We start from the raw sequence: 24,143 nt of genomic DNA on the forward strand, positions 1-24,143 counted from the left end.
AAACACAATCTCCGTATTTTTTGCATTATCATTATTTTTCTGTAACTCTGACTGCATGTGCTGAAACAATTGAGAAATATTATTTTATAAAAACGTTTAAAAATGCCAGAGAAGTAAGGTAACACCAGTGACAAAAACATGGGTACATGCGGTCTTTAAATAAATGTACAAAAAAAAAAAAAAAAAAAAATCATTAACCTGTCATTTATGTGTATTCATAAAGTCCAAGTGTAATATAATAATGTGGTCTAAGTTTAAATGTTAAAAAAAGAAATACATTTTAAGACATTTTGTCATACCAAAAGTGGACGTTTCTGTAGAATGACCCAATCCTGAAGAAATTGATTAGCTTGTTCAGCTAATCAAAACCTGAACTTGCCTAACCCTGACCTAACATATTAATGGATTGTAGGGAAAATATTCATGAGAATATGAGGAAAATAAAATGCCACAAAAGTGTCTCTTTATTGTTTTATTTATTTATGTAGGATGAAGAGATACAGATCAAGGATCAGTACAAGATACACTTAAAAAGGTATTATTTAACATTCTAGATTTACTACTTTAACAAAACACTTTTGAGTCACATGTGATATTCATGGGTCCTGTCTGTCTCAGTGCTGAAACTCTTTATACAAACTTACATGTACAGACAGATCAGAACTTATGATTATAGTGTATTATACTGACTTTACACAGTAATCTATCAAAAAAGTCAAACACACATTAGTCCTCATTAATACAGATTCATATGTTAATGATTCTTCATGATTTTCATCTTAAATCATACAGTGAAAGTTCAGAATTATTGGAATCACATTCTTCAAATCTCCTGTTATCTTAAAGGAAACAGTAGGAAACCACTGAAAGTGTTGAGGTTATTCTCGTTATCATATATCCTCGTGTTAGACCAAAGTCTCACATAGACAACATCTCCAACCTCCAGGATCAACACAACTCCATTTGAGGAGCTTAACCGATCCTGAGCCTGAACATCATTTGCCATAACCACAAGCTCTCCATTCTTAACAATGTAGGCAGTTGATGTAGATCCACCAAGATCAAATACAGAGACTCTGAACATGTACGCTCCTTTCAGTGGGGCTGTGAAAACACCTAAATCAAATAATGAGATAAACACATAAAGACAAGACATATTGCTGTATGATTGCTTAATTTTCAAAAACACTGTGTAATAGTTTTGATAATTACCTGTAATTGGGTTGTAGGCATTCCCTATGTTTGTGAAGACGTTCTTGTAGGTTAGTGTGATGTTAGTGGTAAAAGGACCAATATATCCTTTACCAGATTCCATCATTGAAGCTGAAAAAGCTATTTCTCTGTCTGTTATTGAAAAACATAAGCAATATTGTGATATATTACTGTATTACACTGAGAATGAATACACTGAATTTAACATCATTCAAGCACACTTTCACCTCTATTTTCCTTTCTCAACTCCTCTTGACCCAGAGTAAGATTTGAAATTTCTGTGAAGGAATAAAGATTCTGTTAAATGACATTTACACTGATTATTGTAATAGAAAACACAATTTACACAGTATACACTCAACTTTACACTAACATTTAAACTATACAATGTATTATATTGGTGTTTTACTTGGAGGATCATTAATAATAGAGTGAATGTTTTGGTGAAGTACCTTCATTTTTCTTGTTCATCTCAACCCTCAGTTCTCTGATGTTTCCTTTCTGCTCTGTAACGGTGGCGGTCAGTTCTCTGATGTGTCCTTTCTGCTCTGTAACGGTGGCGGTCAGTTCTCTCAGTGCTGCATGGATGTCAGGGATGCCCAGATCACAGTATTGTTGTCTGTCAGTTGAAGCTTCAGCTCTCAAAGTGTCTGTTTGAGGTGGATTCTGTCTTCCGTCCTCAGAGCTGATCTGTTGACTGATCTCATTCTCATTGAGTCCTCCATCTACCTGCTGCTGGACGACAAACACAAAGGTTTCCAGCAGCAGCAGTATACATACTAAAGCCTTCATTCTTCACTGATGTTTGTTTCCAGCTCTTGCTCTGTCATCCTCACAGCCTCTCATGTTCCTTTTATAGTGTCCTGATTTACTGTCTTTTGTACTTGATTTATATTGCTTCAGATAAATACATAGTTCAAGTTAATTGTTAATAAAAATTAAAGGAATTTTCCAGCCTCAGTAGATGTTAATCTCTATTGACAATATTTGTGGCACTATGTTGATCTGAACAAAAATAACTTTGACTCGTCTCTTAAAAAAAAAGTAATAATACAAAAATGATTTTCACACCACTTTCTGACATGTTTATATCTTACAGTAGTTACCAGGTTTATGTTATGACAAAAAAGAAAGAAAAAAAGAAGAAAGAAACACTGGTTGTAAATGTACGCAAACAAAATTATTAAGTGACATTTGCACACATAATGTTTAAGCCTTGTGGCTATACTATTGAAACAGTGTGTAGCCTATTTTAATGTTTACTGCTTTGCCTATTTACTTCCATTGTAAGTTCCTGACATTTTTTTTTAACTAAAGAAAGAGTTGACATTTATTTCTGTGGTGACTGATATCATACTATAAATGTTGCTGATGGAGTTATTTCATTAATGTAATTATTAACCTGATATACAACTTCTCTCAAGGACAAATGACAGATTTTGGGGAAGTAGATATATTCACTCATGACAATGTTTACATTGACTTGTTTTACAGTATCATAATGTGAGTTGTGTTTTTACCTTTGTTAATTATTACTTACTCATAGGTTCTGTCAGAGTCCCTTGTGAAAAAGAAGTGCACTTTAGTATACTTTTATAAAGTGTAATTATTATACAAATAATATACTTAATAAACACACTTAAGTATGAATTAAATGTAATGTTTTCAACTAACTAAATCCATATTATTTGTCATTAAATTCAAATGTATTATCATTTAAATGTATGTTATATGCAACTAGTTGAACTTATGAGAGATTTTTTAACCTGCTTAAGTGGGAATTTAATACATTTTTATATGGACTGGGAAATATGGTAAAAGTTCTGAATGTACCACAAGCAATTAATGTGAACTAATATATACTTTAATGTCAGTTATATGTACACTATCATATAATTAAACATATTAGTAAATATAGCTGCAAGCAGCAATTATGGGGCCAAGTACAAAAACGGCACAAGAAGCCAGCCAACATGGCTGTGAGCATCAGACCAACTGCAACAGTGAGCAATTAAAGACCTATTAAGATCATTTTAGGCAAAAGAGCTAAAAAATGAGGATTTACTGGTTCATCACTTTCAAACAATAGGTGGCGCTGTGACCAAATTAATGTCAGAGTGAGGTGACAATGACACTTGCAAAGTTTGGTGTCAATATGTCAAAGCATTACACAGATACAGCTTCAAGAGTCATTTTTGCATCATGCCTCAAATTCATTGCTCCGGTATACGAAAACGGTTTGATATATCAACTTGAAATCCATAACTTTTTGTCGGCATGGTCTGAAGATGATACAGTTTAATTTTGGTGAAAATCAGAGCAACGGTCTAGGAGAAGTTAGAAAAAGTAGGTTTTTAAAGAAAAACAATATGGCGGACAGGAAGTTCAGCGGACTATGGTAAATTTGATATCTGTGTTCTCAGCATGACCCAAGGAATCCATTACAATCGGTTAATATAGTCAAAAGTTATTAGCATTTTTGTAAATACTGACCACACTTTTGACCACAAGGTGGCGCTGCGGAAAAACTTTTTGAGTATTGTCAGGGCATGGTGCCGAAGATGCATACCGAATTTTGTAACGATACGCTAATGCGTTTGTAAAATACTGCATTTTAGCACAAAATTCTAAATGGCCGACGGCCAAAAGGGCTGATATGGAAAAACTGGATATCATTTGATTCGGCATGATGCCCCAAATGAGACCAAATTTATAATTTTTGGACAAACCCATCAGAAGTTATATGCAAAAATAGCAATTTTTCATATCTCCGCACCAGTAGGTGGTGCAGCGCTGAAACGCTGCGTGTTGCCTCAGGTCATGCTTGTGATGATATGTACCAAGTTTGGTCTGAATACAATAAAGCGTTGCGGAGATACAGCCTTACGTCTATTTTTGCAAGCACGGTTTGAGGAATCGACTTGAATTCTTTTTATTGGCATGGTCGAAGATGATCTGGTTCAATTTTTGTGAAAATTGAAAATTGTTCACTATCTTTGTGGGGACTCTCAATATACGTAATTGTTTTTATACTTTACAAACTGTATATTCTTACACTAACCCAACCCCTAAACCTACCCATCACACAAAACTTTCTACATTTTTACATTTTCAAACTCATTCTGTATGATTAATAAGCTTGTTTCCTCAGGGGGACCTCAATTTAGATCCCCACAGTGACACGAGTCCCCATGAGTCTGTGTTCATTAAGGTTGAAGTCCCAATCAGGATAGAAAAACATAAACCACATATGCTTGTGTGGTGTGTGTTTATGGTTTTTTTTTCTTTGTGGTTTATGGGGACCCACCTTTCCCACTATCCAGTCAACTTAAAAGACATGTCAAAATATTTCATTTGATCCACAGAAGACAAATCTCACTTCAAAAAGATAATTTCACTTTCAAAACATACGTTTTAATTATGTGGCATTTCACAGGGTTACGGGGACCAGATTGTGGTATATGGTGACAACAGTATTTATGAGGTGCGTGCACATACAAAACTAGCCACTTACCTATTTGTTCTGTGATCACGGTAATTGTGTACTGACATTTGCACATGCACTACATAGAAAAAAGAGACAGAAAGACGTTCTCTGGTATTACGCTAGAAGATGCGGACATTAGTGTGAACAAAAGTAGTTCCTGTCGCTCAACTGAACACACATAGTGATAAAACTTGTACCTTGAAGGCACTGTAAGTCATGTTGGATAAACACATCTTCCATATGCATAAATGTAAATATAGAATGATCAGTACTTCAATATCAAGTCGATACTGAAAGTGTAAAAATGTGACAATACCAGCCTCTTTTTTTTAGTACCAGCTCAATTAAGTACCAGCTGATAGACGGTTGCTTCAAACAGTACGTATTTGTTTGGCGGGACAAATTTAATTGATTTAATTACAAAAAAACAAAAAACAAAATGAAAGTAAAAGCGGCAGCCCCTCATGGACAACTGCCACACATAGCCTAAACAAAACACAACGTAAAATAGTCCAGGCCTGGTCCTCTCTCGTCCTTCACTGTCGTCACTCTTCCTTTTATGCTTCCGTAGCTCCTCCGTTCTCACAGCTCTCTGCCTTGTCCTGCTTGACACATACCCTCATCGCAGGCCAAGGGTTACCCTCGAGACTGCCCTACTCCCCCCGGGGCCACAGCACCTGGGGGTAAGGACAGACAAGGCGAGAGAAAAGGAGATGAAAGCATGAGGAGAGACAGAGATGAGAGAGAGGGGAAAAAAATCTTGGTCTTTAACCAGCTAAGAGACTCTCACTTGCGGTGACTCCTCCTCCCCTCCTCGACCCAGGAGTACAGCAGCGAGATACTGGATTGTATACTGTAGAAGTGGAAGACCTTCCCCTTTTTCCCTTATGGAACCAGGTGTAACCCCTCACCTAGGTCCTACTCACCCCACTCTGTGCGGGTCTTGAACCCAGGTCTCCAGCATGGGATTCAGGCGCTCTGTAATACAGGGCCGACGCATTAAGGCAGGAACACACCAAGCCGACGCCGACGAACTAGTGGAGACGAAAGCAGACTGTGTGGCTCACGTCGGCAGCATCTGTGTCCAAAGTTGCCCTGACACACCAAACCGACGCTCGACACCCGATGGCAAAAGTAGCACGTCCGTTCTGCGCCTGCGTGAGATGATATGCCTTTCTGTACCAGCAGGTGGCAGTAGCTGAATGGCCAATCAGAATGATCAGATGGCCCGACGAGCTCCGACACTGATTCAACATTTCGAATTGGCCGAAAAAAAGCCGACGAGGACCAACTTCAGCTGACGGTGTGGAACACACTGAGAAAACTTAGTCGGCCGACGAATAAAAACTGCCCAACGGCCGACCGTCGGCTTGGTGTGTTCCTGCCTTAACAAGGAGGCTAAAGGCTGCAGCCTCTAGCGTCAGTGAGCTTTTGGTAAGAATGAGGGGGTTGTGACAGAAAAATAAACTTTTATTATTATTATCCTACAGTTGTAGATTTTAGATGTAAATTACATGAAAACAAATGTCATGTCACGGAATACAATAAAGTACCATTACTATGGCAAATTTGAAATCATGACTTCAAAGCAATCATTGTTGACCTAACCTGAACTACTGTCCTGTAGAGTTTGTTTCCAACCCTGAAAGAAACCCTGATTTCTGCGGCCTAAAATGACTGATTTTGCTGCGGCTTTTCTCAAAATTTGCGGCAATATTTGCGGCATTTCTTGTGTAGTTTTTTTTTGTGAAAATACACCAGAGTCAATATTCTAACATTTTTATTACTTTTCTGAGCTCAAGAACCACTGGACTCTGTAATTTTAAGAAGGAGAACACTGATAATAACTTAAAATATAATTTCAACATTTTATTTCATATGTAACACCAAATAAAACAAACAAAAAAAATTATATAATGTTACATTGCAGTGTTTCCCACAGGATTTTGTTAAACGATGGGGGCATGGTTGTCATTTAGAAGGTTTTGTATATTTTATCAATCAATTTTGTATATTTTATGTATCAAATATGATACAACAGGCTTTGAGGAACATTTATTTGTTCATCTATCAATCATCATTGTATGCATATTGCATTGCATTGTGTTTTGCCCCCACAATAAAAATGATACAACTTTCATCATAAAACTAAGCAAGTCTTCTTACCAATACATATTATAAGAGATATAGAGTGAAAAAGTATAGTTATATGCATTTTATGTAAGTAGTCTGCTGTACTGTTACACAGATCTCATTGATTCACATTTTTTATAAATAACAACTGCAACAAACTTCAATTTTTGGTCAGTTTTGGCCTCTGAATAAAATAAAGCTGTTTCCCCCTCCATACTCTCACCATATCATACTATATGGGCCATAAAATCCTGGTGTATCAAATGTATGACAAAACATAAAACACATGCAAACTTCTTTTATATTTTGTCTAAAGGTTTAAAAAAACCTGTTTTGTTTAAAAAATAATTTTATTTTCTGACTGTTATATTATTTCAAGCTTTACAGAGTTGATTAGTATTTTTTATAATACAACAAAAAAGAACCTTAAATATAACTTGGCCTACTTTTGAAGAATACACAAAATGTATAAATCAAACAAATGTTTCAAACAGATTAAAGTGCAAAAGAACATAAGTTATAAAGTACGAATGTTAACAATCAGTACACAAGCAGTGCAAGCCCCTCCAAATTTTGCGGAGTTTGCTTGATTTTGCGGTAAATTCTGCGATCGCAGAATCCTGGAGGGACTGCTTAGTAATCCTGAAGAAATTGATTAGCTTGTTCAGGTTTGTTTGATTAGGGTTGGAGTTAAACTCTGCAGGACAGCAGCTCTCAAGGCCCGAACTTGCCTAACCCTGACCGAACATATTACTGGATTGTAGGGAAAATTTTCATTAAAATATGAGGAAAATAAAATGCCACAAAAGTGTTTCTTTATTGTTTTATTTATTTCTGTAGGATGAAGAGATACAGATCAAGGATCAGTAACAAGATACACTTAAAAAAGGTATTATTTAACATTCTAGATTTACTACTTTAACAAAACACTTTTGAGTCACATGTGATATTCATGGGTCCTGTCTGTCTCAGTGCTGAAACTCTTTATACAAACTTACATGTATAGACAGATCAGAACTTATGAGTATAGTGTATTATACTGACTTTATACAGTAATCTATTGCAAATTTCAAACACACATTAGTCCTCATTAATAATGCAGGTTTATATGTTAATGATTCTTCATGATTTTCATCTTAAATCATATGCTGAAGGTTCAGAATTATTGGAATTACATTCTGCAAATCTCCTGTTATTTTAAGGGAAACAGTAGATAACCACTGAAAGTGTTGCGGTTATTGTGGGTATCATATATCCTCGTGCCAGACCCAAGTCTCACATAGACAACATCTCCAACCTCCAGGATCAACACAACTCCATTTGAGGAGTTTAACTCACCATAAGGCTGATATTCATGTGCAATAACCATAGTCTTTCCATTCTTAATAATGTCTGCAGCTGCTGATGGTGGGGCAATACCAAATACAGAGATTCTGAACATGTACGCTCCTTTCAGTGGGGCTGTAAAAACACCTAAATCAGATAACAAGAGATACAGAATCAGCTGTTTCCTGTACGATTGCTCAATTACCAAACACACTGTGTAATAGTTTTGAAAGATGGCAGATGATTACATTCTCTTTTACACATTACACAACTGCAGAGAGGTCTGAATGGAGCAGAAGGTTTTCATTACTATAAACTGAGTTTAATGACTCCATTTCATTGATAATTACCTGTAATTGGGTTGTAGGCGTTCCCTATGTTTGTGAAGACGTTCCTGTAGGTTAGTGTGATGTGAGTGGTGAAAGGACCAATATATTCACTGCTCGATTGTGTCAGTCCAGCTGAAAAAGCTATTTCTCTGTCTGTTGTTGAAAAACATAAACAATATTGTGATATATTACTGTATTACACTGAGAATGAATACACTGAATTTAACATCATTCAAGCACACTTTCACCTCTATTTTCCTTTCTCAACTCCTCTTGACCCAGAGTAAGATTTGAAATTTCTGTGAAGGAATAAAGATTCTGTTAAATGACATTTACACTGATTATTGTAATAGAAAACACAATTTACACAGTATACACTCAACTTTACACTAACATTTACACTATACAATGTATTGCATTGGTGTTTTACTTTGAGGATCATTGATAAAAGAGTGAATGTTTTGGTGAAGTACCTTCATTTTTCTTCTTCATCTCATCCATTAATCGCGTCTCTAAAGCTCTGATGTTTTCTTTCTGCTCTGTAACGGTGGCGGTCAGTTCTCTGATGTTTCCTTTCTGCTCTGTATCTGCGGCGGTCAGTTCTCTGATGTTTCCTTTCTGCTCTTTAACGGTGGCGGTCAGTTCTCTGATGTTTGCTTTCTGCTCTGTAACGGTGGCGGTCAGTTCTCTGATGTTTCCTTTCTGCTCTGTAACGGTGGCGGTCAGTTCTCTCAGTGCTGCATGGATGTCAGGGAAGCACAGATGGCAGTATTGTTGTCTGTCAGTTGAAGCTTCAGCTCTCAAAGTGTCTGTTTGAGGTGGATTCTGTCTTCCGTCCTCAGAGCTGATCTGTTGACTGATCTCATTCTCATTGAGTCCTCCATCTACCTGCTGCTGGACGACAAACACAAAGGTTTCCAACAGCAGCAGTATACATACTAAAGCCTTCATTCTTCACTGATGTTTGTTTCCAGCTCTTGCTCTGTCATCCTCACAGCCTCTCATGTTCCTTTTATAGTGTCCTGATTTACTGTCCTTTGTACTTGATTTATATTGCTTCAGATAAAAAAGTAGTTCAAGTTAATTGTTAATCAAAATTAAAGGAATTTTCCAGCCTCAGTAGATGTTAATCTCCATTGACAACATTTGTGGCACTATGTTGATCTGAACAGAAAATAACTTTGACTCGTCTCTTAAAAAAAAGTAGAATAGAGTTATATCTTACAGTAGTTACCAGGTTTATGTTGTTATGACAAAAAAGAAAGAAAGAAAAATAAACACTGGTTGTAAATGTACACAAACAAAATTAGTAAGAGACATTTACACACATAATGTTTAAGCCTTGTGGCTATACTATTGAAACAGTGTGTATTTTAATGTTTACTGCTTTGCCTATTTACTTCTATTGTAAGTTCCTGATATTTTTTAACTAAAGAAAGAGTTGACATTTATTTCTGTGGTGATTGATATCATACCACAAATGTTTCTGATGGAGTTATTTCATTAATGCAATTATTAACCTGATATACATCTTTTCACATGGACAAATGACAGATTTTCGGGAAGTATATTCACTCATGACAATGTTTACATTGACTTGTTTTACAGTATCATAATGTGAGTTTTGTTTTTATCTTTGTTAATTATTACTTACTCAGGTTCAGAGTCCCTTGTGAAAAAGAAGAGCACTTTAGTATACTTTTATAAAGTGTGCTTTTTATACAAATAATATACTTAAAAATAACACAAGTGTGAATTAAATGTAATGTTTTCAACTAACTAAATGCATATTATTTGACATTTAATTCAAATGTATTATAGTTTAAATGTATGTTAAATGCAGTTAGTTGAGTGATTTTTTTGTTGAGTGGGACTTAAGTGGGACTTAATACATTTTTATAAGGACTAAGAAATATATTAAAAGTGTACTTCAGAATGCACTAACAAGCAATTAATGTGAACTAAAATATACTTTAATGTCAGTTACACGTACACTACATGTACACTCAGCAGTCAAAGCCGACTCTGTCCTCTTCCTTCCCTACGAACTTTGAACTTGTTACATTGGTGCCGAAACCCGGGAAGGAATAAGGGAGCCGCCGCCATGCAATCGACCTCCGCCACGCCGTTTGCGGACATTATTTTATCCCTCGTGGTCTTGCATCAAGACCAACACCAAGCCCTGCTGGACCTTCGGACGGATGAGGAGTGCCACTTCCAGGCCATTCTCCAAGCCCAGAAGGAGGACCGTGAGAGGTTCCGGAGCTGGATTGACTGGGAGGTTCGTACGGAGACCACCGGCCAACTCGCTGCGCCACCCAGCTACCACTCAACAAAATGGGCCCACAAGATGACCAGGAGGCCTTCCTGGACCTATTTGAAAAGTCTGCGGAAGTCTCAGGTTGGCCCCGGGATCAGTGGCCCATGCGACTCATCCCGCTGCTATCGGGTGAGTCGCAGGTGGCAGCGCTGCAGCTGCCTGTACAGAACCTCCTGGTCTTCGACGACCTGAAGAGGGCCATCCTTCAGCGTGTCGGCCAGACCCCGGAGCAGCACCGTCAACGCTTCCACTCCTTGGAGTTGGGTGAGTCCGGTCGGTCCTTCGTGATGGCCCAACAGCTCCAGGACTCGTGCCGCAAATGGCTGCCGGCTGACGGAAGCGACGTGGAGCAAGTCATTGATCAGGTGGTGCTGGAACAATTTATCACTCGGCTCCCAAGGAAAACGGCCGAGTGGGTCCAGTGCCACCATCCCACGTCGCTGGACTCGGCCATCCAACTAGCGGAGGACCACATGGTGGCGTGCCCAGGGGTCGGCGAACCCCTGCCATCTATCTTTCTCTCTCCATCTCTTCCCCCTTCCTCCTCTCTCTCTAGACCTGTCCCTCTCCCCAGGTCTCATCCCGGCCCTCCTTGTGTTTTGCGGGGACTGTCCGGGGGCGGGGCGGAACTGAACAGGAACAGTTTTCCGGGCCGAGAGCCCCGCCCGGGGGGTGGGACTGACTGCTGCCGGCCGGACCCCGCTCCTGCTTCTCCCCTCTCTCCGCGCCAACCATTTAACCCACTCTCTGCCACGAGAGCGGCGGGCAGGTCTGGGCTGGCCTGCTGGCATTGCGGGGACCCGGAGCATTTCGTGGATAGGTGTACTGTCATGGAGGTGGGGACAATGATCCGGGTCCCGGACGACCCGCAGGCTGCCCCGGTCAGGCTGGCTGGTACCAAATACCCGTGAGTATCAAGGGGGGTAACTACCAGGCTTTGGTAGACTCAGGATGTAACCAAACCTCAGAACAAATTGGCCAGCATTTAACAAATTATTGGGTTGTTTGTGCTCGGATGCCTCTTGGGGGGAAAAGACGCGGGATAAGGATGCGCAAATGGGAGAGAGAGAGGTGGGAGAGACTGACCGGAGACTAATGAGTTCAGCCTCAGGGGAACAGAGTGGAATCGGAAGACTTATTCTTTCAGACCGCGATGACTTTCCCCTGGAGCAGTCTCAGGACGAAACGCTAAAACATGCCTTTGAAAAGGTCAGTACCATCGACAGTCACCCTCTCCAGCCTGGACGTCCGCTTTCTTATCCATATTTTGCGATCATAAAAGATAGGTTGTATCGAGTGACCCAAGACACTCAGACGAAGGAAGATACAACCCAATTGTTAGTTCCAAAGAGTCGCAGGGAAATGCTTTTCCAAGCGGCTCATTCTAATCCAGTGGCTGGACATTTAGGACAAACAGCAACACTAAATCGCCTCATGACCCAATTCTTTTGGCCGGGCATCCACGAGAATGTGCACAGGTGGTGCGTGTCTTGTCGTGAATGTCAGTTGGTGAATCCACTGGCTGCTCCAAAAGCGTCTTTGCGCCCCCTCCCATTAATGCAGGTCCCGTTCGAAAGAATTGGTATGGACCTCATCGGGCCATTAGACCGATCAGCGAGTGGGCATCACTTTGCATTAGTCATTATGGATTATGCAACGCGATATCCCGAAGCAGGCTCTCCACAACATTTCCGTTAACTCCCAGAGGTCTGAAACGCCGGCGCGTTTTGCAGTTTTTTTTCACATTGCAGCAAAACAGACTTAAAATACTCCGTCATTTTTTGTCATAGAGACATAAGTAATATATCAATTGAAACTATAGAATATCTTCTTTATTTGTATACACTCAGAGTAAAAACAAAATGTTGTGCTTTTTGTAAAATAAAGGAAACTAAAATGATGCATGATCTGTCCTCTCCCTCTGAACAAAGTCTAATCTGATAGTTCTCAGAAAATAAACTATAACTTAGTGAATACTAATGACAAAAAAATTACACTTATGTCTAAAGACACGTTGAAATGTCAGGTTTTAAATCATGCAAGTCATATCGAAAACAAAAATTCTGTGTTTATGTAATCTGTATGAAAAGAGAGCCATGTCAGAAATCCGTGATTCAGATCATTATCCACTAATGCGGCCACGCCCACGGAGCCAGCGCTATTCAGACGCAAATTCTGAGGCAATACAGGCATTCATCATCTCAATCGTGTATTTATTGTCTTGAAGTGTTTATCTGTATGTAAAAGCCATGGTTAACGACCTTTGGAAGACATGGCGTTAGTTCCTGATATGTCCTCTTCTGTAGAATAATTTGTGGACTAAATGTGTACAGATAGCCTCCGGCTACAAGTATGAATTAAAAACACCATTCCTGAAATGTCCTCTTCTTCTTTAGAATAATTTGTGGACTAAAGGTGTACAGAGCGCCCTCCGGCTGCAAGTATCACCTGAAAACACCAGCGATCATAGTTATGACAATGAATATAGAATAAATATAACTCCTCTGTATAGAAAATTGACATAAACATATGAGAATCCATCAATATTTCTCCAAATGTGCATGCTTTTAAACTAAAAGCCCATATTCAGACTTTTTGCATCACAGAAATACATTATATTTTAAAGAATATAATAGAATACCATTATTTTAAATTGAGCTGAGACATGATTACAGAGGTTTTTTTCACAGCCTACCTGACTGAAAGGCCTCATTAATATACAAGTAATTTCAGGTCATTATTATGCAATTCTTTTGACTTCTCAGGTGTAAATGAGCCATTATTCATGATCATTCACACCTCCATGCATACTGTGTTTCTTGACAAAAAGTGTCTTGCAAAAACTAAATCAATATATTGTTTTATATGAACAAGTAGGCATTATAATTTTTACATAATTTTGAAGCAAAAACTCTAACCTACAACCTCCAATACCCAGAAGTCTTGTAAACACAGATTCAATATATATCTTTGGCCTTATTTCAGTGACTTAATTTTTTTGTTTTTTCAATAACCATGCATAAACGTTATTCCTTCAAAAACACAAACATGTGCATACATGTTCCTCACATATTATGGTAGCCTAGTTTGTGCTGAATACAGTGTAATGACACTTTTGTCATTAATATGTTTATGAACAACTGAAAAAAGCACAAATGTCAGGGCATGTCAAAACTTCTCCAGGCCCCAAATCAGCCTCAGACTCCAGAGGGTTAAGAGTGCTGTGGACGCACTGTTTAGTCTAATCTCCCGAGTGGGGATTCCGAAGGAAATCCTCACTGATCAAGGCACAGCGTTTATGTCACGCACGTTACGCAAACTTTACGAGTTATTGGGCGTTAAATCAGTTCGTACCAGCGTCTTTCACCCACCAGCGGACAGGCTGGTCGAACGTTTTAACCGCACACTTAAATCCATGATCCGTAAATTTGTTCAAGAGGACGCCAAAAATTGGGATAAGTGGTTAGAACCCCTGTTATTCGCTGTGCGAGAGGTCCCGCAAGCCTCCATGGGATTTTCCACCTTCGAGCTTCTCTTTGGTCGCCACCCCCGCAGGGTGCTGGACGTCCTAAGAGAGACTTGGGAGGACGGACCATCTCAGGCTAAAAACGAAATTCAGTATATGCTGGACTTGAGAACAAAACTCCACACCTTGGGGTGGCTATCCATGGAGAATTTGTTACAAGCCCAGGACAGACAGAGACGGCTGTATGGCAGGGGGACTAATTTGCGCAAATTTTCACCAGGAGATAAAGTGCTTGTATTGCTCCCCACTTCTGCTTGACCGGCGCGGTATGGCTCGCTTTTATTCGACAATGGACCTAATGAAGGGATACTGGCAGATCCCCTTGTCGCCATTATCCAAAGAAAAGACAGCTTTCATGACGCCATTCGGATTACACCAATTTGTTACACTTCCATTCGGGCTGTTTGGGGCACCGGCCACCTTTCAGTGACTCATGGACAAAATTTTGCAGCCACATGGTGCATATGCTGCTGCCTATCTGGATGATATTATTATGTTCAGTAATGACTGGCAGCGGCATATGCAGCATTTGAGGGTCGTCTTGAGATCGCTGAGGGGGGCCGGGCTCACGGCCAACCCGAAGAAGTGTGCGATTGGGCACGTAAAAGTAAGGTGTGACGAGCAGGGCAGGCGAGAGCCATGAGGGAACGGCGCGAGGCCGGTGACGCAAGTGATAACAAGCATCACCTGGGAGGCGCACCGGCCTTGAGTCTCTCACGGAGGAGCTCCAGGAGCATAAAAGGAGGAGCGACGACAGTGAAGGACGAGAGAGGACCAGGCCTGGACTTTATTTTGTTTTATTATGTTTGTGTGGCTGGCAGACGTCCGCGAGGGTCTTCCGACTTCCTTCCCGGGTTTTGGAACCAGTGTAATATGACCAAGTTCGTGGGGAAGGAAGAGGACAGGGTCGGCTTTGACTGCTGACTGAGCTTTTATTTCAATAAGAAAAATGAACAAACAAAAGTCTGTGCAACGCACAACAAAACAATCCACATCCACAGACGGGCTTCACTCCAGTATCGATCTCCCGATCTGTTCCAGCGTTCTCAGTCAGCTGTCCCTTCTCTCTCTCACACACTCCTGCCGTTTTATCCTGTCTCCGCGCCAATTACTGGAATGAGAAACAAATGTTCGTGATTTGCATTCAACCAACTCACCACGCGTCTCCTGACGCTCTCTCCCGTTGCAGACTCTGCTGAACCACGCCCCCTCGCCAAATAAGGTATCTGGCCTTCCACTTGGGACATGGACAGGTGCGTCCCCAAATTGATAAGACAGCAGCAATTGTGACCTGTCCGCGCCCCAAGACCAAAAAGGAGGTTAGACAGTTCCTCGGGCTGGCGGGATATTATAGATGGTTTGTACCTAATTATTCGGACCTCACCAGCTCGTTGACTGATCTAACTAAAAAGGATGCACCAGATACGGTCCAGTGGATGGAGCCGTGCCAGCAGGCCTTTACCCAGGTGAAGTCTGCTCTATGTGGTGGGCCATTGCTTCACTCTCCTCATTTTTCTCCCCCCTGACGCATCGGACAGGGGGCTGGGTGCTGTCCTGTCTCGGGAGATAGAGGGAGAGGAACGGCCGGTGCTGTACATTAGCTGTAAGCTCTCTAAGAGAGAAGTTAAGCACCGTGGAGAAAGAATGTTTAGCCATCAGGTGGGCCGTCCTCACCCTCCGCTATTATCTCCTGGGACGGGAATTCACCCTCTGTTCGGATCTGTGTGGATCACCCGTTGGTATCTAGCTTTACAGCCTTTTAAGTTCAAGGTGGTCCACAGGCCGGGTGTTCAGATGGCTGTGGCCGATTTCCTCTCCAGAAATGGGGGGCCGGATGGCTCCCCAGCCTGAGTTGGGCGGTGGGTGTATGTGGCGAGGGGAGCGTGGTTCAGCGGAGTTTGCAGCGGGAGAGAGAGTCGGGAGACGCATGGTGAGTGAGTGGGTTAAATGTAAATCACGAACACCTGTTTCTCATTCCAGTAATTGGCACGGAGACAGGATAAAACACCAGGAGAAGCAGGAGTGTGTGTGAGAGAGAGAGAGACTGCTGACTGAGACACTGGACTGATCCTGAGGATTACTGGAGTGAAGCCCTTCTGGGGATGTATATTTGATTATTGTTGTGCGTTGCACAGACTTTTTGTTGGAGATTTATTACTTGAAATAAAAGCTCAGTCAGCAGTCAAAGCTGACCCTGTCCTCTTCCTTCCCTACGAACTTTGAACTTGTTACATGCTCCATCTGCCATTTTTCGCTATTGTTCTTGCTTGCTTACCTAGTCTGATGATTCAGCTGTGCATAGATTCAGACGTTAATACTGGCTTGTCTAATGCCTTGAACATAGGCTGGCATATGCAAATATTGGGGGCGTACATATTAATGATCCCGACTGTTACGTAACAGTCGGTGTTATGTTGAGATTCGCCTGTTCTTCAGAGGTCTTATAAACAAATGAGATTTACATAAGAAGGAAACAATGGTGTTTGAGACTCACTGTATGTCATTTCCATGTACTGAACTCTTGTTATTCAACTATGCCAAGGTAAATTCAATTTTAAATTCTAGGGCACCTTTAAAGACTATAATGTACACTTACAAATATATAGTTCAGTCATAAAACTCCTGATGCTGCTGGCTGATGGGTCCATAACCCAAGCTGATGATAATTACAGCATTAACTACGTGACACAAGCTGATTGGTCCATGTCACATCTGCAGCCAATGAGCTTGTTGCTCACACATTTAAATGGGTGGTTGGTTACATTTACTACAGTGGTTTGCAGAGCGTTTCAGAGTTCCTCCGGATTCAACAGATATAGATAAGTGAACGGTTTTCTTCAATTTCTTGTTCTATAACACTGCGTTTTTGCATTGTCTGCTTTATCATTTTCTTATGAAGAAGCCACACACAAGGTTAATTTGTGTCTTATGTTATCAGTCCTGTTTAATGCTCAGAGTGAATTGCTGGGCATGTTAGCACCTAGCGATTTGAATATGCTTATTGAATTTATGCTGCAGCAGTAAGCAGACAACGTAGTTGCATGAGGATACAGGAATAAGCTTTGCTGAAATCTTCAAAGTGAAATAGGCTTTCGCTTTTGTATTCACATATTAAACAGAGCTACAGCAATCCTAGTTTTGTACAGCAGCAGCATGTCTAACAAATTCAAATTGCAACTGAATATCAACAGCAACAGAGCGCTAGATGACATAACGTTAGACACTGACTAAAGATGTGTCGGCTAATGAATCGATCATGCAGTGACATTATCATGATTAAATGCAAACAATTTATTCACCTATTTACATATGATGCACGCGAGCAGAGATTCCCCTTTTTAAACTTTATTTTAACAATAAGCATTTTTCAGAAAGATGGTGGCATGCCTGAGAAATAAATACACTAATTTTGTCATAACAGCACTGCCTGTTGAATTTATAATTAAGAGGTCACAACGCCATGATCAAGCTGACAAAATAATAATTTGCAGTAATTTTGACACAAAATAAAATGTGATCTGTTTGACTCACTGTGCTTTAAACTGCACTAACTTGCCGAAAACCATGTGAACATTTAGACACAATTAAAACTGTTGTGATTGTGAGTGTTGACACACCTACGAACACTAGTTTCAATCAGTTCACTATGGGAGAATTCTGCGATTTAAAGTCGGCATGAAACGGAAGTTGCGATTGTCTTTTCTTCTGTACTGTGACGTCTATCCAAGTGAAACGGCATCTGAAATGAGAGGGCGGGACTTGATTTCGTCCTTCGGAAATTGATTGGAAGTTGGCCGTTGCTAACAAAATGGAGGCAGATATGAATTACTCACTCAGAGCACTCACGTTACTGTAAGAGCTTTATTGAGGATGACGAGGGCGGTTAACGGCACTAAACAGCCAGAGAGACTGACTGACTGATGGTGTGTGTCCGTTAGCGCGGAGCGAGCAGTTAAAAGAGCGAGTGTTTTCGGTTCATTCCTATGGAAGTTGAGCCGCGCGCAAGTTAAGTGACGCTCAACTTCCATAAGAATTAATCTAAAAATGCTCTGGTCGCTTGCTCTGCTCCAGTGGACACACAGCCTGACTGACTGAGCGTGTCGCAGGTTCCTTTCCATGTTTACTGTACACCCCAATGACTGGCATCAGCGGTGGTTAATGCATTAATCTCTATAAAGTGAAGCACAGCATTTACCCCATACGTCACTGCAATTCCAGATAGCTCCACCCTTGCGCCATAGCATGTGACAGGAAGAGACGATGAGTCGTTTTGAAGGGGGATGGGAGGTTAATGATTTTGATTAAAGATTATGAGGGCACATGAATTTTTAAAAAATAATGAAGTTCACGGATACATTATTGATAATAAATACTACAATATTCCATAAAAAAATAAGAATTGTTAATTTTGATTTCATGCCGACTTTAAACTCCGATGAAAATTTATGTCAGTGGCCGAGTTCGCAATCACATTAGATTTCAGTAGTAGTAGTAAAATTTATATAAAGTATGTTTCTTTGTAGCCAACTACGCCACAAAGGGTTTAAAACTAAAACCCCAGGAAAAATATAGAACTCACTAACCCACAGGTTCTTTTTTACAGGGATTGAACATGGAAAACCTCACTCGAAAAAAAACCTCAAACAAAGACTTTTTGATTCAATTGATTGTAATAAAAAGGAGCAAAAAACGAGGAAAAGAAAACAAACACTAAAGTTCCAAACTCGGTAGACAGTCCAGCTTCACATTGGCCTCTGAACCACCAACTCATCCGCCTTTATTCGTCTGCAGGACGCAGTGCACTCACATGGCCATAGGCCGTCTCACCACATGCAACACACTCACTGCTAGACACCGGCGCAAACGTGACTCTCTCACTAGTTCTCTCGTCGACCAGTTTCCAGATACAACCACATGGTGTTGCCCCCTTACCCTTTCCACCGTGGTACTGGCTCTCTTGTGTCCCAGTCACAGCTGTCCTTTTATAAGAGAACATATTTACATGCCAACTCAACGTCCATCACCAATTTGATGTAATTAGAAGAATAGAGGTGTGGTTTAGGGAATACTGCTTGGAAAAGAACGAAAAACACCACAATCCACACAAAAAAAAAAATACACAGCAGTTCCATGTGAACACAAGCATAAATATAAAAAATATATTGTGCAACACTCATTTTACCCTTCATACCATAAAATTTATATTTTTTCTTTATTTTATCAAGCAGTTCTGTTAGATGGAAAATCATGGTCTCTAAATTGATTCTTGAACAAAGCACAGGCTTGTCATCATAAGAAATAATCTAACCATTTGCAAGACAGAGATTTAGTATAAAATTGATTATTTGTAGATAGATTTTAGATTTAATTATTTGTAGAATAGATTTTTGTAAAGTATTTTATAGTGTTACTACATCCTTCTAAAGGAACTATTATTTGGATCAGTATTCTAAAGTGAAGATCATGGTAACCGACTAGTAAATACTTAAGTGTCACCAAATACATCAGAAGGAATTACAAAAATGTACAAAACCCTCAAAAGTTTACAATGACTTCAGTAGTTACTAGAGAGTTAACATGTTTCTCACTTTAGAATACTGATCCAAATAATTAGTAATTCCTTCTGAAGGATTTGGTAATACTTCAGTCAATACTAATGGCTTACCATGACCTTTACTTTATAATTAATTATAGACAGAGATGTATAAAGTACTAGAGACCGAGACTTGAGTAAAAGTACAAGTGCTCTATCAAAAAAGTGACTTGAGTAGAAGTTGAAGTGCTCTTTAAGCACCACACTTAAGTAGAAGTACTAAAGTATTCAACATTTTTTGTACTTAAGTATTGCAAGTAGTTTATTTTAAAATTTACTACTCAAGTACTGAAAGTAAAAGTACAAGTATTGTGTTATGTAGTTATTAAAGAAAGTAGTCAAAAGTTTGAACATCATATTGTTTTTTATTATTTCAAATGATAAACCTAAAGGACAATCACAATTCCTTTGGCTGTAACTTTTTGTATACAAAAACAGATGTTTTTAAGTACCACTTGAGATGCAGACAAGTTGAGATGCTTTGTTTGTTGTCAGCACTTTGATTTCATTACCAAAAAGTTTATTTTGACTAATAGTCTAATTTTTCTACCATATACAATTGAATAAAATTAACAGCTATCTAACGACAACTTGCTTTGCACTTTTTTTCGGTTTTCACCTCACTCCAGTCTAAACTAGGCTAAATTATTTTTTTAGGTAATTTTTCTACACATTGTCATATAAATAACCTGAAAATACTGTAGTTCATTAAGATTAAATCTTACTAACCACTCTTACTAAAAAAATGGGGTAAGCACACTTATATTCTCATTTCAAGAGGTGTTCTTAGTAAATGATTTGTTTGTAACACTTTATAATATGGTTTGATTTGTTAACACTACATTAGTTAAAGCAGAACTAAGTAACTTTTTTTTACCTTCATAAATAGTTTTCTAAGCCCTTACGATGGTTAATCGACTTGTAGTGGTGTGTTTGAGGCGAGCACTAGTGATGGCCGCCTGACACCGATGCTCCGACACAAGCTTCGAACTCGAAGCAGCATTTTTCTTGAACTACTGCTTCGGAGCTTGCTTTGGTGCGGAAAAACACACGTGACCGATGACGTCCGAAGCAGCAACTGCTTCGGTTCTCTGAGTGAATCACGTGACTGGTTCAGACCAGTCGATACTGCTTCGCATCGCGAGAGGCTTCATGACGCGATTTTTTTGTTGCACGCACGCTTCAGCAGCTTTTTAGGCGCGTAATAGGACTATATAGACACCCAAAATGATGCACAAGATGTGGGTTTGTTGTATTAGGAGTTTGCATAGTTGTTATTATCACTGCATTGTTTGATCATCATCATGGAGCCAGCTAGGAAGAGAACCTGTTCTCCAATGTGGGAACATTTTTATCTGATCAGTCCTAATAAGGTGCTTTATTATACCTTGGTTATCTGCACCTGGCTTATTTATTTGTGGCTGGTTTATTTACATCATTCACACAAACCCTAGTTACACTCATACAGACATTATATTGCTATCTACAATTTCACCACTAGATGTCACTGAAACGAAGCTTTGAATGAATGAACCCATTTTCAAAACAATTGATGAAGTGGTTCAATACTGATTCATTGCTTCATTTGGACATCACTAGCGAGCACTAACCCCCTCTGGCACGTCTATGCCAAAATACAGCACTTGCAACTTGAGCTGCACCGACCCGAAACAATCTCGCCTCATGTTCACGTTCACGCGAGAGTGACAACATGCTTTACGGCAATTCAAAAACAATGTATATATTATGTCTTTATAAGACAATTTCAAAAAATTACCCACCTCCATCGAGTGTACTGTATTTGCAAATTACCCACCTCCTCTTTCTTGTACTGTATTTGCAAAACTACTGCGCTGGTGAGTGTTGTAGTCGTTGTAGTCCAGAGCTGCGCTTGGAGTATTTATGACAGTGTCATTCACTGAAGGAAACTGTAGGGGGAGCTTCGCAAATCTTGCTTAGTTCTGCTTTAATGTATTAGACCAGGGGTTCCCAAACTTTTCAGCCCACGACCCCCAAAATAACGATGCCAGTGACTCGCGACCCCCACTATCCTCGGAGGTGGTTAACGAGTTGTGCACAAAGGCGAACACGCACTAACGCATGTTTCACACATACTCTGTTTGCAGTGCGCATTTTTTTCTGTGCCCATATTAACGGATTTCACACTGCACGTATGGCGTTATTTTACTGTCAATTGTCGAGAGCACATTATTGTGACGCGAGAGCATATCAATGTAATGTGCGAGCGCAAATCTGTCCGCTCGCGCGCGGATTTCCTCTGCTCTCGCGCAAATCTGTCCGCTCGCGCGCGGATTTCCTTTGCTCTCGCGCAAATCTGGACGCGCGCGCTCAAATATACAGTGCTCTCTTATGAACTGCCTCTCCTCTCGCTCAGATATTGCGTGTGCACGCTCAAACTGTTTCCTGCGTGCTCAAACGTGTCCTGCGCGCTCAAAACTGCACATGTGCGCTCACGAATCTCTCCGTGCTCTTGCAGAAATTAATTTGGCTTTTGGATTAAACGCTGTCAAAAGTTATAAACCAATCAGAAGAGACGACTGATCCATGAAAATGCTACATGGAATCTTATTGGCTGAGAGTGAACTGCGCCTGGAATTCTTTCGACAAAGATATGTATTTTATTTATTCACAATTTAATAATATTTATCAAATGTAACCTAGTCTAACTGCATCACATTACAGGTCAAACCCCTATTTATCTAAACAAACAAACAAAAAATGTTTCTTAAAGTTATTGTGGTCATACGTTTTGTGTTGAAATTAAAAAAAAAAAAAAATAGGTAACATTTTACAATATGGTTTTTATTTGTTAACATTAGTTAATGTATTATCTAACATGAACTAACAATGTGCAATACATTACTGTAATTATTAATCTTTGTTAACGTTAAAAATACAGCTGTTTGTTGGTTGTTTACTTCACAGTGCATTTAATAATGTTAACAAATACAACATTTGATTTTAATAACGTATTAGTAAATGTTGAAATTAACAAATATTAATAAATGCTGAAGAAGAGCAATTCATTATTAGTTAATGTTAACTAATGCAGATAAATAATGTTAACGCAACCTTATTGTAAAGTATTACCAACAAATATCTTCTGATTTAAGACCGAACAAGATCAGGGTCAAATCGTCATTCCCTTAATACTTAATGTGGAGATCACATATACCACTATAGTCAATTTCTTTTGAGGTCTGGAATTAATGATTCTGATACATCAAATACATTCTGATACATCAAATACATTTTAACAGTCACTGGTCACCACCTACTGGCAGAACAGTGTAACAACATTAGTTTCAACATTCATTTAGCTACTTATTTTAATTGCTGAAATCAGTGTATATTCAGACTATAAATTGTTATTGCAATACTTGCATTATTATTTAATGTTTGCAACACAGATGTAGCAATAGTATGTTGTTGAAAACACTTTGTGAAGCTGTTTAAAACATATAGCTTACATGACCACTGCTTTCAGCAGCAATGCAAAAGCAGGTTTAAATATTCTGGTATGATTGTAATTTCAAAAGGTTTAATAGACATAACCGAATCGTTGTCATTTAGGAATAAGATCGCGTTCTTTTGCTTAATCGTGCATACACAAGAGCTTAGGTATTTTTGTATGTCATGTTTTATACCAATTGACTATGGTGGTATGTGATCTCCACATTAAGTATTAAGGGAATGACGATTTGACCCTGATCTTGTTCGGTCTTAAATCAGAAGATGTTTGTTGGTAATACTTTACAATAAGGTTGCGTTAACATTATTTAACTGCATTAGTTAACATTAACTAATAATGAATTGCTCTTCTTCAGCATTTATTAATATTTGTTAATGTTAATTTCAACATTTACTAATACGTTATTAAAATCAAATGTTGTATTTGTTAACATTATTAAATGCACTGTGAAGTAAACAACCAACAAACAGCTGTATTTTTAACGTTAACAACGATTAATAATTACAGTAATGTATTGCACATTGTTAGTTCATGTTAGATAATACATTAACTAATGTTAACAAATAAAAACCATATTGTAAAATGTTACCTATTTTTTTTTTTAAATTTCAACACAAAACGTATGACCACAATAACTTTAAGAAACATTTTTGTTTGTTTGTTTAGATAAATAGGGGTTTGACCTGTAATGTGATGCAGTTAGACTAGGTTACATTTGATAAAT

General features: G+C 39.2%; 1 protein-coding gene across 4 annotated transcripts; it reads right to left on the reverse strand.

Moving 5' to 3' along the window:
- Window positions 1–513: 513 nt before the first annotated feature.
- On the reverse strand, window positions 514–9,534 carry LOC125250819. Of its 4 annotated transcripts, none has more exons than XM_048163601.1 (5): window positions 9,181–9,534; window positions 8,961–9,012; window positions 8,736–8,786; window positions 8,509–8,640; window positions 514–1,116 (listed from the first exon to the last, which is right to left on the reverse strand). In XM_048163601.1, the coding sequence occupies exons 1-5, from the start codon at window positions 9,436–9,438 to the stop codon at window positions 836–838; spliced, it is 774 nt and encodes a 257-aa protein (XP_048019558.1). In that variant the 5' UTR covers window positions 9,439–9,534; the 3' UTR covers window positions 514–835. The 4 variants fall into 4 exon arrangements, 3 of the variants coding, with proteins under 3 accessions (XP_048019558.1, XP_048019557.1, XP_048019559.1); XM_048163602.1 differs by lacking the exon at window positions 514–1,116 and adding an exon at window positions 7,961–8,305; XM_048163600.1 differs by lacking the exons at window positions 8,509–8,640; window positions 8,736–8,786; window positions 8,961–9,012; window positions 9,181–9,534 and adding exons at window positions 1,213–1,344; window positions 1,440–1,490; window positions 1,665–2,072 and having other exon boundaries at window positions 706–1,116.
- Window positions 9,535–24,143: the final 14,609 nt, after the last annotated feature.

Source organism: Megalobrama amblycephala, linkage group LG17 (genome assembly GCF_018812025.1).
Source record: "Megalobrama amblycephala isolate DHTTF-2021 linkage group LG17, ASM1881202v1, whole genome shotgun sequence".
NCBI lineage: Eukaryota > Metazoa > Chordata > Actinopteri > Cypriniformes > Xenocyprididae > Megalobrama > Megalobrama amblycephala.